This window comes from Tauraco erythrolophus, chromosome 4, assembly GCF_009769465.1.
Source record: "Tauraco erythrolophus isolate bTauEry1 chromosome 4, bTauEry1.pri, whole genome shotgun sequence".
NCBI classification, from domain to species: Eukaryota; Metazoa; Chordata; class Aves; order Musophagiformes; family Musophagidae; genus Tauraco; species Tauraco erythrolophus.
Genome location: NC_141468.1, coordinates 66,829,879 through 66,847,750, shown reverse-complemented (window position 1 = coordinate 66,847,750; position 17,872 = coordinate 66,829,879). Strand labels below are relative to the sequence as shown.

Genomic DNA, 17,872 nt, shown 5'->3' with positions numbered 1-17,872 from the left:
TGAAAAGATGCATTAAGAAGTAATGGAATGCATAAGACAAAGTCACTTAAGGCTGAATATCAAGATTGTAAAGCAGTATGCTATACAATGTTTTTTCAAAGGAATTAGTAGAAATTCTCTTTTTTAAACTTTTACGTGTTAAGCAGATGAAATGCACAGATATCCTGTAAGAAGCACTTCCATATTAATGGGAGGAAGATCGTGAAGCAAAATGTTCCTTTAATTTGTCTCTTCTGAGAGAGCATACATTTGAGTTCTAGATACGCAATATGTAGTGTAACCTCAAGAGGTGTTCACAAAGCTCCTTGAAATAGACTACTACTTTTCACTGTCATACTTAAGTAGGACATAGGGCCCCTAAATACCCATGGAAATTGAAGTGCAAGGAGCAAAAACTAGGCTCAGATCCAAAGCCAGTTGAAGCTGATTAAGAGACTGCTTTTGGCCACTGAGGGCTCTGGCTTAGGCCACTATCAAGCTAGAATTTTGGTTAGTTTGTGGGCTTCTCTTTATTCATGTTTGAGCTGCTGTCTGTGATTATAGGAGATGGCCTAGTGTGTATACCACCTGAAGTGTTACATGTTTTCACTGTTTAGTACTAGAAATAGTAAATGCGTAATACTCAATACCTTAACTACGCTTAATCACCAGATTATGTATTGCTCTGTTTTTATGGCTTGACACTATACACCGTTAAATCACAGATATACCTAGAGATGGTATACTTATTCCTATAAGATGCACCTACAGCTAGAATAGAATAGAGGTGAGGAAAATATCTTTACTTTGCATAGTTTGCAGTTCTTTGTTTGGCTGGTTTTAGTCACTTATCCATTCTCCCCATCCCGTTAGATATTTAAACTTTTCAAATAGTGAAATTGAAAAACATATTCCTCTCTCCTAACAGGAAGTGTCTTTAGAGTTGCAAATATAGGTTCAAGTGAGAGGTGATGGTCTGCCTGACTCAGATGGTTGTTTTATTTTACTTGTTTGCGTGCTTATCTTCTGTTTTAGAAATAGAAAATAAAATGTTTATATTTAATCATAATGTTTTTTTGAGTGCAGTCCAAGTTATTTCTTTCATTTTAACTCCACTTGACATGTTGCCCCACTTAATTTTACAGCTTGGCCTGAACTTTTTATAGATGTACATAGTTATGAGCTATCTGTGTGCTGTGTCTCCGCTTTCTTCAAGTTGAGAAGAGTTGGAAAGTCACTTTTGGAGTTGGGTCAAGATTTCATTCCAAACGTGAATAGAAATGCAGAGCTTGTTCTCTCTTCTAGTTGAGCTAGATTGTTTATATACCATTCACTGATGAAATATTCCACAGTGCAAAAAAAAATTTTGTAAAACTCTCACCTGGCATTCTGTAAAGCATCATAAAAAGTGGGGTTTAGCACTTGAGAGTCAAAACCAAAAGTTTCGAGGAGATAATTTAGAACTTGTTTTAATTAATTTCTTATATGTTTACCTCTAGGTTCCAGCAAGATGTGGAGTGACAGTCCGAGACAGCCTAAAGAAAGCTCTGATGATGAGAGGTCTTATTCCAGAATGCTGTGCTGTTTACAGAATACAAGATGGGTATGGTTTGTGTGTGATGGTTTTTGCTCTTAGAACCTCTTCTTGGAGTTACACAGTATGGCCAATTCTATCCAACATTGTGGAAGTTGTTTCTGAAGTTCAGAATGGTATGATAACTTTGCACTAAAACAGTTTGTGTCTCAAAGATGTCTAAAAAAGAATGGCAAACTCCTAGAAAAAGATTGAATCACCTCAAGAGCAAGCATAATATAGAATAATATGAGCTTATAGATTGCTGGCAAAGCACTCATTAATCAAACTCGTGCTAACCAAACAAGTATTAAATAAGTTTCATTAACTTTTTGGGTTTTTTGACTTGGTTATAGTGCATTATATTCATTCCTAACTGAATATAGAGTTCTTGTGTGGGAAAAAAAATTGAATTTCTAGCCCTAAAAAAATTGTAGATTGTCTTCCTGCAAAAAATGAGCCATCTCTTTGAAACTCCTGTGGAACAGGTACTTTCACAAACACTTTATTTGATCCGAAGGGTTTCTGTCACCTTGGAACCAAGGAATCGGCCACTGCTGGAGCTGATGGAAAAACTGCATGAAACAAATGCACTTTTTCAAGGAAAGGTGTACTCTCCTTGGTATCTGCTGAGCTCAATGTCTTGCCTTTAAAGTTTCCTGCAGTTAGAGACTGGGTAGCAAACCCCCACAGTACAACTTTCTACCTGATCTCACATCTTCAGCAAGAGACTGGCAAGGGCTTGGGTGCTGGTGCTAATGGAAGGCTTATTTACACTTTAGAGAGAAGAAGCCAATTGGCTGGGACACTGACATTTCCTGGCTCACGGGAGAGGAGTTGCACGTGGAAGTCTTGGAGAATGTGCCACTCACAACACACAATTTTGTATGTACTGGTTTTTATGAAATGTTGAGTAGGGTTAAATCAACTTTGTACTTTCAAATTCAAATCGACAACTTTGGATAATATTTTCTATCTGTGGGATGTGGTGGGGGTTGCAAAAGAAGTTTTTAATCACAATAGCTTGAGTGAATTAGATAGAATTGCAATTGAAGTAACTGATGTTAAGAGTATTTGATTGCCCTTAAAACTTTCACAGTTGGATGGAATACACCCTCTAAAATCTATAAATGTAGGGAGTTTAAATCAGCACTGCATTGCAGAGCTGTAATAATAATCTACTATTTTTGTATTGCTGTATCTATAAAATGTATTCTGGGCCTCCCTGCTGGCTCTGCAGCAGCAATTAACTAATGAACTAACTATTCCCAGAGCGATGCTGACATCATCAATGATGCTAGTGCACAAATATGTTTTGACCTGATAAGGCACCAAGTAAATGGAAGCTGCTAAACAGAACCCATCTAAATGATTCCAGCTACATACAAAATCCTGGAAATAATATTTTTCATGTTGAGAAGACCGACCTTTTATTTAAGTAAAACCCCCATATTCTACTTGCAAGCTGCTTAAACTATTTTACTCAAACAAACTAGTTTGGCTTTGGCTAGTTAGATGAAAGTCTAGTAGGCTTAACTTTTTTTTTGATACCCTTCTGAAGTTTTGATTATTACCTGTAGTAACATAACTAGAATGTGTTTTTATGCCAAGTATTGTTGAATTTGAAAATGAAACTAAATCATTTTTTCTCCCCTATAATATGGGAATAATATATGTTCACCCTTTTGCAATTTTAAATGTTTCTGAGTTTCAGTAGTCAAAATTACAACTGTATATGTAACTATACATAGAAGCCACATGTATAAGCTGTATCTGTGTTTCCAGTCCTATGAGTGTTGGATAGAAATGTCATTTGACTCCTGGAAAAGTTAGAAGATGATATTAATCTTTCAGCAGCTTTTGCTTTATAGGTTGTATCCCATTAAATTCTGAATGTTTGTCTCTAGCATTATAACAGCACACTGTTTTGCTTCAGATTTGTTGCTCTTTTTCTTACTGCTAATGAAGTTAAGCACTAATTCCAATAAATAGTTGAAAGAAAATTTTAATGCCTGAAGACTATTTAAAAAAGTGTGTTTTAGATAAAAAATTGATCTAAGTGTATTTGATATATAAAACCGTAGCTCTAGCATCAAAAAAGAGGCTTGTAAGTGTATTTGAGGGAGGGCAAAGCAAATAGCCTATCTTAAGCTTACAGAAAGACTCTATTTGATTATGATTGTTTTTGTCAATGTAGGTACGAAAAACATTCTTCACGTTAGCATTCTGCGACTTTTGTCGAAAGCTGCTTTTCCAGGGATTCCGGTGCCAGACATGTGGCTACAAATTTCACCAGCGCTGTAGTACAGAAGTACCGCTGATGTGTGTTAATTATGACCAACTTGAGTAAGTAATCACAATTGGTTTTAAAGTTAAGACATTTATTAAGCTCACAGCTTTCAGTGATGTCTTATGTTAAATCTGTAATACAGGAAGTCAGAGGAGATGCCTGGAAAAAAAAAAAGAGTTCAACCGGTCTTGTGAGACTGCATAATTCATATTCTCTCAGTGCTAGCTCAGACAACCAGTTAATTTTTTTTTTTTTTTAACTGAACTATGAAATGTTTTCTTTGAAGCATGAATGGGGTGGTTGAGCACTTGACTGTATCAGACAGACTTCTCATTGTTCACAGTTGTTATTCTTAATCAAAACTGATTCTTTATTATGTGATGGCTAGGGCCCTGTTTAAATATTTAGATGTAGGTTTAGATGCGAGTTTATTCTCTTCAACCTGAAAAAAATATTGAGACACTAGTTTAATATGGTAATGATGCAGTTGGTTTTACAGTGATTGAAAATAAATCCATTAGTGAGTTTGATGCCTAAGTAAGGAGTAAGAGAATCCTGAAGAGTCATGTGTTCTTGAATTTAATTACTGATCTGTTTGTGTAAGTCTTTAATGTAGGTTAGGGATCTGGTGTAAACTGGCTCTGTGTTCTATTTGATCAGTTTCAGCAGAGGCTATTAAGCCTTTTAAATAGACTTTCATATAAGGAATCATTTAAAATGCTATTTTTTTCCCCAAGAACAAATTTAATTTCTGCTTAGGTTGGTATTTGTAACTGTTTCCTTGGGCACTTCTAGAAATTGTGCTCAGGGATTATGGATAACATAGTTCTATCCATTTGGCATTTGATTTTTGGCATTGCATCAGTGCAAACATAAAAATAAGTTTGTGTGCTCAACGTATCGGTATAAATTGTTCATTCTTGAGGAACTAGATGTTTGCAATTTCAACTAAAAGATTAAATAAATACTTTCCACAAAGGAATGTTTAAGACGGTGTAGTCTTTATTTTAAGATTAAGAATTTGATCAGTGAGGGGGTTTTTTATTTTGCCTTTTTCTTTTTTTTTTGTTTTGTTTTTCCAGATGTTGAGTGTTATATTGTAAAGCTTCTGGGTTTTGCACAAGTTAGGTTGTTTTTGTTTTGTTCTTGCCTCACAGTTTGCTGTTTGTCTCCAAGTTCTTTGAACATCACCCCATACCACAGGAGGAGGCCTCCTTAGGAGAGACTACCCCAGCACCTGGATCGTACCCCTTAGTGCCCCCCTCGGATTCTGTTGGGTATGACCTTATTCCTGCTGTTTAATAACATGTTTCAGTACTGTATGCTTAGGAACACTCAACATACTGCTTTGCAGCTGCCTCTACATTTTTGTAATCTGGCTTCTCACACAAATCTATCCACTTATGTTTAACTTGAAGTGAATATTTTCATTCACATGAATGATACAAATGAATAATGAACCTAAGTTAAACGTGTACATAACTGTCTGTAGAATTGGGGCTTTACCTGTTAAACTAATTTCTTCTGCATGGTAGCTTAGACCTGGTCTAAACTGGAAAGATTTTATACTTAAAATTAATACAAACCAAAACTATGTCCTCACAAATTCTTTCAGTTTGTGTTACCAACTACAATTTGTTTGCCTTGAAGTGACGTACCTCTGTTTCAGAATAAGCCACACCACTAGAAGATTGGTATGAACAGATGCAAATTCCCAGTTCCTAATACTATGTTAGTAGCTCTTCCACACGCGCATTTCTTTAGTATCCTGTAGACCAGCTGTCTTCCTCCTGTTTAGATGCTGGGATATACCAATAGCATCTGTTTGCTGCAGATCCGTGTTTTGTAAAATTAGACTTCTAAAACTAATCGCAGCCTCCAGCCCCTGTATTTCCAACAAAGATTCTGGACCCTTTCTCTGTGAAGAGATACGTGATCATATTTAGATTATGTTCCCAGTAGCTAAGAGATCACTGACACCACCCAGCACTAGATAGTTGAACAAATCTCCAGGAAAGAGTAACTCATGGATGTGTATCAAAGTCAAGAAACCTGATGCAGATTTATTAAGAACACCAAATACAAAAGCCTTCAGAAAAACACTCCTAGGACATGTGTGCTGCATGGAAATGAACTGAATTTGGCAGAGAGGCTCTCTTGGAATAGTGAGCATTGTGCCCAGACTAAAGCAGAAACACAACTGGAAGCTACACAGGCACCTATGGACTCTAACTAGAAGAGAGATTCCCTGGACAGCCAAGACTATTGTATGAAAGATCAAATACAATGCCTCCCAGAAAAACAGATTGACAGTCCTGCAGAGGGAACCTCATTTGGTAAGTACAAAAAGAGGTTATGTTCTTATTTATACTATCTTGTGCGGTTTCAAGTAAATTTGGAAGTGCTTCTTCCAGGTGGTGGATGTTGCCTTTATATCCCATGGATGTTAGTACAAACAAGGCTTCTGCTGTGGTTCTCTGAGATAAGGAGGCTCTGCCTTCCTCATGGTACAGCTGAAATTATAACTAGGCTAGAACTATTAATCTGTGAAGAAGCTTGTTCATACCAACTGTGTTAAACACCTACGGGTGCCAAAGGCACTACATAGCCCCAATCCTAATGCTGGTATATGCCAAATTTTCCTACTTTTCAATTGCCTCTGCCTCACATTTGTGCTTTCTTACCAATTTATGAGTGTACAACAGGATGGATTATCTTAATTGATACATGCACTACCTCAGGCAGTCTTAGTTTTGTGAAGTAAAAATGGAAAGGAGAAACTGAGACCAAATCTGGGTAATGCCATGAGGTCATTAAATTCACATATATAAAAATATTAAAATTTAAAAATACTTACCCGTTGAGGTTAAGGAGCTTTTCCTAAGTATTGCATCTGTAAATGTTTGTGGTTGCAGAAGCTGTACGTTTCTAGCTTTCTGCTTTTTGCTTTTTTTCCTTGCTGTACACTTCTTTGTTAAACCCCTCTCTAAAAAGGCATGCATCATGCCTTCAGAATTCTGTTTTAGAAAATAGTTTATGATTATCATCTGAGGTTCATAGTGGTGTGCATGTTACAAAGTCATGCAATTTTCCCCAAGCATCTGTGTGTGTAGTATTTCCTTTCCAGAAGCAACTCAGATGCTATTTTATGAGCATATAGCACTGCCCATACCTTTCTCCAGTTATTCTTTTGCCTCTCTTTAATAATAACCACCGGCGTTTTAAAGATCTAATTGTGGAAATATTAATTTATCTGATGTTGTTTTGTAGTAAAAAAAATATGCTGGCCTTTTCCATAAAAGCATATACTTACCCACAGTTTTGTTAGAGAGTACTGCTATAATATGGAACAACAGCTTAACTGGAATAAAAAAAAGCCTGATAATTGAGGATGTCTTGACTGGGAAAAAAGGAAGGAATTGAAATTTGAGATTTGGAGAATGGGATTGAAAGTATGAGGAACTAGCACTTTATTAACACTTACTAGTTTAATAATTGTTCCTTTGATTTCTCTGTTCTCCTAGCATCTTGCATGGCACAGCCCACAGAGGAAGGGATGTTACTAATCGTTTGGTAAACCTGATGAAAGAGAAGTCAAACATCCTTCTTCATCATTAGCCTTGCGAAAGGATTCCAGAGGCAGGCAAATTGCCCAAAGAAAGGAAGAGTTTGTGTTGCAAGACAAGCTCAAGAGCAAAGGCGTGTGTGACATGCTGAGAAATTGTCAAGGGATCAAATGAAGAAGTTGGAAAGAGAAAGGGACGTAAAGGAAGAGACCATTGGATGTGATGCAGAAGCTGCTAAACATGCTGGAGAACTTTGTTGCACTTTGCTCACGTGTAACGTCCTAAAGCAATCCAGTCGTGTAGCCTCTCATTCTTCCAACTGTAAGCCATAGGCAAGTCCCTCCAGACCTTCCTCCTGGAGATAAGGGAGCGCTTATGGTCCCACTTGCACGTTTCTGAACCCCTTATAAAAATGTGTCCAGCCTCCACGTAGGTCTTTTGTCCCATTTTAGTTCTTTGAGTTTGCACTATCCTGTTGTGCCAAAGCAGTCATTTTAGTTATAATCTGTGCTTAACTGGAAAGAATTATTGAAGTATAGATCTCCCTGATAATAGCCATTTGCAATAAAATTGAAGTACACAAAATGTGTATATTACATTGTATTCATTTCATTCATTGCACTATCATAAAGTTGCTTCTATATCTTTGCTTGTAAAATATGAGCACTGAATTTCCGTGAAGCCAGTTCCCTGGATCTTACAGATATCTGAAAAAGGGAGAGATTAACTGTTCAAAATGTTCCAAAGTTGTCTTTTTCAACCTCCATCTGTTCTCTCAGATATTGCGATGTTGGGCAAAACTCAACAAACTCCTGAGGCAGATGTTATGGCAGGGTAAGTAACCTGTGGAGTAGGTGGTAAGGGGGCACATGGTCAGGCTTTGAATAGCACAGAGGCAAATTGGACTTCACAGAAACTGAAAGCATCTGCTTTTCTTGAGAGAGAACACTGCTAGTAAGCAGGCTGGCAACATCTTGGCTCTTTGAAAAACAACATTTCTCAACATACTTAATCTTCTAAATTTGAGGAAGGAAGGGAGACTGTCTGGTGCACCGTTCTTGGAAGCTTGCCAGTCCCTGCCTTAGAGCAGGCTCCAGCCTGTGATTAAACACCTCTGCTTTCCTTTCTGTCTTCCAAATACTCACTGATCGTTCTGCCACAGCTGATGATACTTAAATGTCTAGAAAAGCTTCTGAAAAGCCGAGGAAACAAAGACACAGGCTTACAATTTTGTATTTAGTACTACAACACCATTTAGATCCCCATATGTTTAGGTGAGCAAAAGCTTTGTTGTATTGCGTAAAACGATGAGCTTTTCCCTTAAAAATTCTGTCACCAGAGCTTTTCCAGACCACTCCATGGAAATGTTAGCAAACTTCCTACAGTGTCCAACTTGATAAGTATTCATTCTGCTGAACAGAAAAGGCCTGGTATCAGAATCTTTAGAAAAATTATCTTTAGTCTGTGCAACAGATCAGGGAAATCTCTTGCTCCCCAAAACTTTATTTGCAAAAACACGCTAATGAACTGAAACCTTGTTTGGAGGACTAATGATAGCTGTGTGGATTCTCTTGATAGCCCCTGGTATATGAAGCTATCAGAAATTTTAGGAAAGCGTTGCTAAGCTTCGATCTAGGCCACTATAAGGCCACTTCCAAAGGCCACTATAAATGCACACCATTGATAATCCTGGCTGTCGTTTTACATCTACAAGCAAACATGGATGAATACAAGTGGTCATGGTATAGAAAAATGCACTAATCCATATGAAGTTATGTCTGTTACAGATCTGTCCCATGATGCTTTTAGACTGACTTCACAGGATGCTGTAAGCATGATCTTCTCTAGCTTGTAGTTACAAACTTGTATGGCTATCTTTTTTTCCAAATCAATATTTGATTTGGGGTTATTGGCTATTTTCAGGCTGCAGAGGTGAGGAAAGAAAAAAAATTACTTTGTTTTCTGCCAGTATCTATGGGGTACCACGACAATGAAATTAGAACATGTTTGGCCTCCAAAATTTACAGTTTATCTGTTTGCTAGTGTAGCTGAAATACCATTGTATCCCAAATCCTTAGCAGTCCTTAGAGACTGCTTGAAAATGAAAATGCACTGTGATATTTATTAACAGCAGTAAAAAAACCCAAACAAACAACAAAGTCAATGGTACTCAGGTGTAAACAACAACAAAAGCCTTGGTATGCATTTGAGCTTACAGTAGGTTTGGCTGGGGTATGAGTATGCAGTCTACCAGGTGAATACTGTGTACTATACTGAGCCCTGTGGTGAAACTGGGATGCACTTGTTCAGGCTGGGAAGGGGGAAAGAAAAATCTCCGTCTGGTAGAGATGCTGTCATTTTAAAAGGGAAGTGGCACACACCCTATGACTGAAGCTAGGTGAATGTGAATTTTCAGTTTAAGTATTTGCCTAACTACAACAAACTAAAAATCCAAGCAAAAATGTTGAAGCCCAAACAAACATCTTTTAAGAAAAATCTTTCCTGAGTAGACCAGCTCTTAAGTGTATGAAACATCATATTGGTGATTTAAAGGAAACTGAGGAAAATCTGTATTAAAATTTTCTTTCATATTTGTAAAATGAAATAGTTTGTATCATTGCAAGTTCTAAATCCGGTAGAGGTACTGTATATAATTTTATAAAATTGTTTATATGTAATTTAGCATGTGTGGGCACTTTTCTGAGTTACCTTCCTCTTTCCTGTGGACGCAATTTTGTAGAACAGTAAATCTGTGGACATGCTGGCACTTGCTGTGATTGACAGGGTAAAAATCTATGTCTGTCTGCAATATTCTTGTCTTCTGACAAAACCTCTTTCTGTTTCGTCTTGATAAAAAGGGAAGGAACAATATGCTTATCCCAAATTCATGGTCCAAGGAAAAAGCGTGCTCTGTCATACTGCCAGGAAAGGTTGTTAACATATTAGTTGAGATTTGACAACTCTGTGGGCTGGTTGCCTGGGAAGCTGAGAATTGTTTGTTAAAGGAATACCCACATCTAAGAAGCTGGAAGAAAGTGTGCCAGATGAGGTGGTATAACCTCTCTAAGATGTCAGAATATTTGTAGAAGGTCTTCTCTAGCTAGGAGGTTGGCTGTTAACTGTTCACAAAGGCCACAGGAGCAACAGAAACTCGAATCCCTATATTTAAACTGCTGCTTCTTTAAGCCCCGGCCTGCTATACGTGTATGCCACAGTAAACAGTTCCTTGCAGCAGCTGTGTCCTGGTCCTCTTGATTTTTTTATTTTTTTAAATTTTTTGGCAATATGTGTGTTGACACTATGTTTGCATAACCTACACAACTAATTTTCTAACCTACCTGGAATAGACAATGTCACCCTCTTCCAAGTGATGTTGGCTGGTCCTTTTTTCTCCAGTATCCCTTGAGTAATTAAAATTTAGAAATACTATAAGAACAGCCTTTTGGTAGCTAAGAGGCTTGCTGCATTCTTTGTGGTGAAATGTCTTCTATAAATCAAGATCTTGATGCACGTCAAGATACAGCCTTTGCTACACACAGGCGGAGGCTGGTGGTAATCTCTTCTGAGCTTGTGATCTGAGCAGGCCATCTTGGTGAGCAAACCGCTTGTGCCTTTCTTCTCACTAGTTACCTTTTTCAAGCAGAATTCCCATTTAGCAAAAATAACCTACCTTTGGATGCCTCAAGGATGCCTATTAATGAAATATTGGTTATATAGATGGAGCACACAGCTAAGTGCTTATGAGATTGCCATCTCTGGATTCTTTGGTATCTAAAGCCCAGAGATTCTCCCAATAATAGTTTAGAGACTGTAAAAAAGAGTTCTTTATCAGCCTGTAATTGTTTTCTAAAGATCGGAGCTTTCCCCTGGTTAGAATTTAATAAGTAGAAAAAGCTATTCAAATTGTTGTCAAATGTGGTATGACATAGCATGCTATCTGTGCTAACAACATGATGGACATGATGACCTGTGACCAAAAATACATAAGTGTTTGCAGATTCCCTTAGCAGATTACCATTTATGACTCAAAGGAGGACGTAATTGAAACAATATTTCTGCAATTGGGTTTTCTCTCCCTTGGCTTACTCATCATCAGAGAAAATCTGATTGCTTCTGTTCTCGTCGTGTGGCAGAGCTCAATTGCTGTCTCACAGTCACTTTTAATGCAATGATCTGATGTTTGTTGTCACACGTCTCCCTTGATTTCGTTGTTACTAAGAACTTTCAAGAACTTTGAGCAAGAGTTAGCTATTCCACCAATGACGGTACTGGCCTGGCTGAGATACTTTTTAGACTTTTCTGAAATCTTTCTGTGCAACATCTGACATGGTTGCCTTAACATGAAAATACGGTATTTTAGAATGTCAACCAAGTCCTACGTCTGTATCTATGCAGTGTCCCATCTCCTGATGTGGGTCCTAATTGCATGATTTCCTTACAACAATGTTCAGGAGTTCAAAACTTCCTTATCTACAATAGAAGAGGTTTTACCTGAAGGCACTTGTTTAGCAATGAATGAAAACTTTAGCTGATGTGTATATACATCAACTGCATTTTAAAAATGTTTCTGAAATTCTGAGTATCTTCTGAAGTACTAGGCTGTTGAAGGTCCTTTCTCAGAGATTTGTCTATTGGCAGTTTCAGTTCATTGCTTCTCAGTATCTTCCCAGTATTTATTGTCATGTGACAATAGGTAACTATTTTTAAAAAAAGTTAAGCAGGGTTAAACCCCCTACCTATTCTTCCTCCACTCCACTTCCCAAACATATATATGTATTTTACTACAAGACTTACTAGGCTGTTATTTGAATTAATTCGCGAGCACTCTGTTTGGCCATTCTCAATTGTGAGACCGTTGGCCAGGAAGGAAAAGATGACAGGTACTTAGGATACCATAGCACTGAGCTCTGGGATCAGTGCCAAACTCTTCATATAAACTCTTCAATGAAAGGTACGGTAGTAGTCTTTAAAGCAGACTCGTTTCTGAAAAAAGCATCAAGAGATCCTGTTGAAAGTGTTAGTTGCCTGTAAAGATCGTTGAAGAGGCCAAGGAGCGTTCGCTTACAGGAGGCGACACCAGGACCTGTTGCTGCTATATGGTTTATTTCTGAAGCTTCACCCTGTGGGCATTGCTTTTGTGGGCATGGTAACTAACCCATAAGTAACTGAATGACTGGAGGAGTCTACTCCTCTCTTAGGAGTTGTGGGTTTTGCTAGTTCTAAAAACCTTGTTGTCAGATATCATGTATATTTTAACATAAAGTTTTCTTTGGAAAAGGTGGCAAATGTTTCTCATTGACCTTTTGCCTTACATCCATTAAATTGAATTGTTAGACTTAACAGTAACTGACCTTGAGTAAGAGATAAATGCCAATTTGTTGTACTTGAGCAAAAAAAATGGATAACCAAGGAAGTGACATTCTGCCTTCTTGCAAATGAAAAAGCAAGTGTTTAGACATTTTGTCTTTTAAATATATGATTCATGATACCATAAATTAAAGATTTTATCTACATTTGACTGGCAGCATTTGCATTTCTTCAGAAAACTTGTCTGTATAGTCTGAAAGCTTATCTTTCAAGTGAAATCTATCATATTGCCTGTTGCACTCTTCAGTTAACCTCAACTTTTAAGAAATAAGAAGTGATATGTTTATTTTTAGTATCAATAACTTGTATTAAGTTGGCCATAATATTAATCAATTATGTTGAGTGACCAGTATGTCTTTTTCAGTCTCTCATCATTGAATCATAATCCTGCCCATACAATTTGTTTTGTGACATCATCTGACTGTAACGTTGATGTGAGATGTTAAGAATTTTTAGTTCTCAGTGGGTTGCCATTAAAAAGGGCGTATTGCATTAACTCTAAAGTGAGGAGACTGCAGAGTATCTTGCTATCCACAGTGCATGTTAGGCTACATGAATTTTTCATATCCAGATTCATTGTTGCTAGTTTGGTATGGTATGTTAGGGTTTTTTGTTTTGTTTTAACTCGGAACACTTCCAAGCCTTGTAATTAGGTAGTTTGTGCAGCAGAGAGTTGTTGCAATTGATCATAGGGGAGTAGAGGTCATTCATTATAAATTGTTTTTATGCAGGCCTTTAGATCAGTTTTTTTTAATGTATGTATTATTATAGTTGAAAAGGACTTACCACACCCACTATGCAGTATTTGAAGCCGTTTGTAGACCTAAATCCTCTTTTTCCTTGACTTTGTTTCTCAGACCACCAATTCTCCCTAGTCCTTCTCCTTCAAAATCCATTCCAATCCCACAGCCCCTCCGACCAGCAGATGAAGACCATCGGAATCAATTTGGGCAACGCGACCGATCCTCTTCAGCTCCCAATGTTCACATCAATACAATCGAGCCAGTCAATATTGATGTAAGTATTAATAATGTTTGGATCAGGAATCGTAGATCTGATATTTCTCTTGTGAACATCAGTGTGTTAAATTTATCGTGTGTACACACAAGTGCTGTGTTTCTAAGCTAATGCTCGGTGGTCTGTCAGAATCTTCATAGATCCCACATAAGACATTTTTGATATTGAGAGCTGTAAGAAGGCAAATAACCCATTCTCCAAAAGCAGAAACTGCCTTTTGACAGTCCTAGCCTTTCATTTTCAAAGAAACATTGTATCACAAACCACTGCTCTTTTTTTTTTTTTTTTTTTTTTTTTTTTTGTCTTGTCGTTAGTCAAAAGGCTCCGTGCTGCTAGCTGTACCACAGAGTTGAGAATATGAAAGCCGGTAACCACTCCTGCAGACCATTATATGTGCTAAGCATATTCTTTATATGCAAGATAGGGATTTTTAGTATTTGTAATTCAGGTAATGTTTCTGGCATTGAAGAAAATTAAATTACTGCAGTAAGCTGAGTTCAGATTTACTGAATGTTCCTTAGGATTTCAAGAGCCCAGTACATATTGTTCTGAGCATTCTTTTGGAGTGTTCAGAAACCGCTACATTTAAACTTGTTTTCCACGTTTTTGAAATTTCTGGATACTGAATTGTAAATAATAATAATGGTTGATATTAGGTGTAAGGCCAGCTAGGACCTTTCAAAATGTTGGTCACAACCACCTCTTTCTGATTTTGCAGATGTATACAGCTTGTATTTTACCCTTAAGTCTACTCTCTAGAGATTAGTCATTTGTCAGGTGAACAGACTTGAAGTCTGCCTGGACACTGAGGCACAAAATCTGTTTTGCATGTGAGTTGAGTGAAAGGTGAAGTGTTAGTTGAGTATTAGAGTGTGGCCACGTAGACATTTGCGTGTGGTCTGTTGCAGTGGTGCAGCTGAGAGGCAGGACCAGTGCTTTCGGCAGCAGCGCAGGTGTATAAAGGAATAAAATAATTGCATAACCAAAAAAGAAAATAAAGCTTGATGATGAAAATGGACATACAGAAGGAAGCTGCTAGTGTTTTCTGATTTTCTTCTGTTTAGAAAATCCTTAGTGTAGTTTGCTTTTAGTCTGAATATGTTGTAAAAGATACTCTCAGTTCACAGTGGATTGTGAGTGAAGGAACCTTCTGCAGTTACTCATTTCTGAGAACAGAGTGCGCCTGGCTATGCAAATGAGGTGCTTTGTTGCAAGAGAAAACGAAGCAGAACTTGTTTGACTGAGGTAGCTCGGTACAGGAAATTGGCGTGCCAGCTTCTGACATGACAGTTCAAATAATTTGTGCCACAAACACTGACTGGAATGTTTGGTTCAATAGTTCTTCGTGCGTTGTGGCCAGCTGCATGTTTAAATCAATATTTTCATGTCAGCATCTATTTTGGGTGGTGTATGTTTCACTTTACTACTGAGAGGTGCTGTTTTAAAGCAAATAATTTTGAAAAGTTTAGTAGTTGTTATAAATAGTTCTTTGGAGTCACTGCTGTTAGTAAGCCAGAGTAGGAAACAACTTCTATTTCATGGACAACACATGAGGTTATGGATTCTCAGTTTGATCAATTTCAGTTGATTCTAGAATGTAAATGATAATACCTAAATTAAACACAATTTTTTTTTCATTTATAGGACTTGATTAGAGACCAGGGTTTACGAGGAGAGGGAGGTAAGTAGTGTTTAAACTAGCTACTGTGCTATATTTAATTACACAACTGCTCTGTCCCTTCCCTTTGTTTTACTTCCTTCTACAAAACACAGACACAAAGGAAAATATGACTAGAACAAAAAATGAATTTGAATTTGCATTTGCTTGTCCATGAACTTAGTATTTGTCTGACAAAGGTTTGAGTCATTTGCCAGTCATTCTGGGAGTGGGGGAGACGGAAGGAGAAAAAGTTTTGAAGAGGTATCTAGTTTTTTAGTTTTAAAATGATCTTGCACCCATCATTTTTTTCCTCTCACGTGCACACACTCATTCACTCACATGGCTGCACACAGATACGCTACAACTTGCCAACTCTCTCTCAAAGTTTTTTATGCCTGTTGTTACCTTTCCTCCTATGGAAACAACGGGAATTTTCACTGAAAACCATCAACATGGTAGATGGACCTTCCATACGAACTGCTGCATCGTAAAGCAGCATGAAATACTCCGATTCTTCTCCCCCTCTACCCCGCTGAAGATGCTGCTTTGCTGTACTGCATGCCTGTGCTACTCTTGGAACCAGGTTGTTAGGACCTTATGCTAAAGCCAGGTCTTTTTATGTTTCCTTCAGTAATGCACAGCCCTAATTCACAGTTAAGTCAGAACTAGGGCCAGAAGATTTCTTTTTCTTCACACGTTATGCACAGGCCTGTTAAGTTACTTCTCCTACTGGCTGTCAAGGTCCTGAGAGGGCTTCTTATGTGCTGTCTTTATTCCTGTGAATATAATAATAATACTACAGAAATAAAGATTTAGTAAGTAGGTCAGGCATATGACAGTTTTTCCAACTCCAAATCATTAACGCAGTTGTCTCCTGCTAATTATAACTTGCTTCAGCCATAAGTAAAGTCTGAATTACCTTAGTGCACTCTATCCTGATCTCTAAGGTTTTGTACTGTGGGCTATTACGGACTTTGTTTCTCCCATCCGAATCTGGTAGTGGTCAGGATGGTACCTACCTGCTGTGTTGTGTTTGATGGAGCTGTTTTCCCTTCTGCCAGCAATAGAATGCTTTTTAAAAAGACGTTTCCTTTAATCCTGCAAGCCTACTAATTTAAAGTTGCCAGTTTTAGCTATTTTTGTATGTGTTGATAGGTGTGGCTCTCCACAGTTTTGCACATTTTGTCCAGCATTTAAATGTTGTGCTATCATGTTGGTTTTAACTTTTGATCATAAACTTGTCTGCTTGGCATCTGAAAACAATTGGCTATTCCCAGTCCTGAAACAGTGTTATTAGTAATTGACTTTTTTTTTTTTCCTTCAAAGTACAGAAGCAATCTATGAATAGGAGTCAAAGCATCCTAGTTATTTCCCATGACTTCTTTCATTTCTTCTATGTGTCTGTCTTTCTGTCTCTGCCTGCCCGTCTCTTTCTCTCTAACAGCCCCTTTGAACCAGCTGATGCGCTGTCTTCGGAAATACCAATCCCGGACTCCCAGTCCCCTCCTTCATTCTGTCCCCAGTGAAATAGTGTTTGATTTTGAGCCTGGCCCAGTGTTCAGAGGTAGTTGGGCTCTTCTTTCTTGTTTTCACCCAAACAAAATAAGTAAAACCACAGATGCTGTTTGTGCCTCACCCTCACACCGTGTGTATGTAAGTGTGTGAGTTTATCAAAACACCTCTGTTTTTTGCTTGGCCTGGCTGGAATGCTTTGAATGTGCTTTTCACACATACTCACTTTCACCTTTACACGCTTGAAAATGACTATAAATAAAGCCTGACTTAAATCTTCAAAAGCAAGGAATTTCGTAGTTGAGGTTTTTATGTGGGCCTTAATGTAATTTTTCTAAACAAAGGTCCCTGGATTGCATTGCAGTGATTTTAAAGACAATTTTAAGTTACGTCCTTAACTTAGAATTTCCTTGACTGTTCAGTTTAAGTCAGTTCAGTGCTTTAACAGTTTTCTGTATTTAATATTCTTTGTTTTGAAAAGTAATCTAGGAAATAAAATGTGAGTTACAAACATTTCCATTGATATCTTGTTAGGTCTCAAGCTTTTGAAGTAATGTGCCATGTCAACTTTCAACAAGTACTTCATTTTGAGAATGTGCTATTGATACCAGATTAGGGCCCTAGATGGTTTAGACCATGTAGTTTTTATTTAGTGAATTTCCAGTGAAACTGTGTTTGTTTGTGTCCTGTACTATGTAAAATAAAACTCTTCCATTTTCACGTCATTGACTCGGGATAATTCAGGCCTAAAGCTGTCAATGGATCTGTTGTATTGCACAAAATCCCAAAATACTTTGTGGGATTTCATATGCTGGAGAAACCAACTATTGAGTAATAGCATGAAATGTAAATATTTGTGTCTATACGTAAACACGTAGAAATGAGTAGTTCAGTGCATGTAGTGCAGT

At 37.6% G+C, this 17,872-nt stretch overlaps 1 protein-coding gene across 3 annotated transcripts in view; it reads left to right on the top strand.

The window, feature by feature from the left end:
* The window catches only part of BRAF (B-Raf proto-oncogene, serine/threonine kinase), an 80,114-nt gene that overhangs the window by 41,916 nt on the left and 20,326 nt on the right, over positions 1-17,872 (top strand). For 2 of the 3 annotated variants that reach the window (XM_086611187.1, XM_086611188.1), the window contains exons 4-9: positions 1,479-1,582; positions 2,335-2,437; positions 3,750-3,898; positions 5,000-5,119; positions 13,633-13,792; positions 15,437-15,473. In XM_086611187.1, the coding sequence (XP_086467313.1) occupies positions 1,479-1,582; positions 2,335-2,437; positions 3,750-3,898; positions 5,000-5,119; positions 13,633-13,792; positions 15,437-15,473 (673 nt within the window). Of the gene's footprint in view, positions 1-1,478; positions 1,583-2,334; positions 2,438-3,749; positions 3,899-4,999; positions 5,120-13,632; positions 13,793-15,436; positions 15,474-16,896; positions 17,017-17,872 lie in introns of all 3 variants that reach the window. The other variant, XM_086611186.1, reaches the window with a different exon arrangement.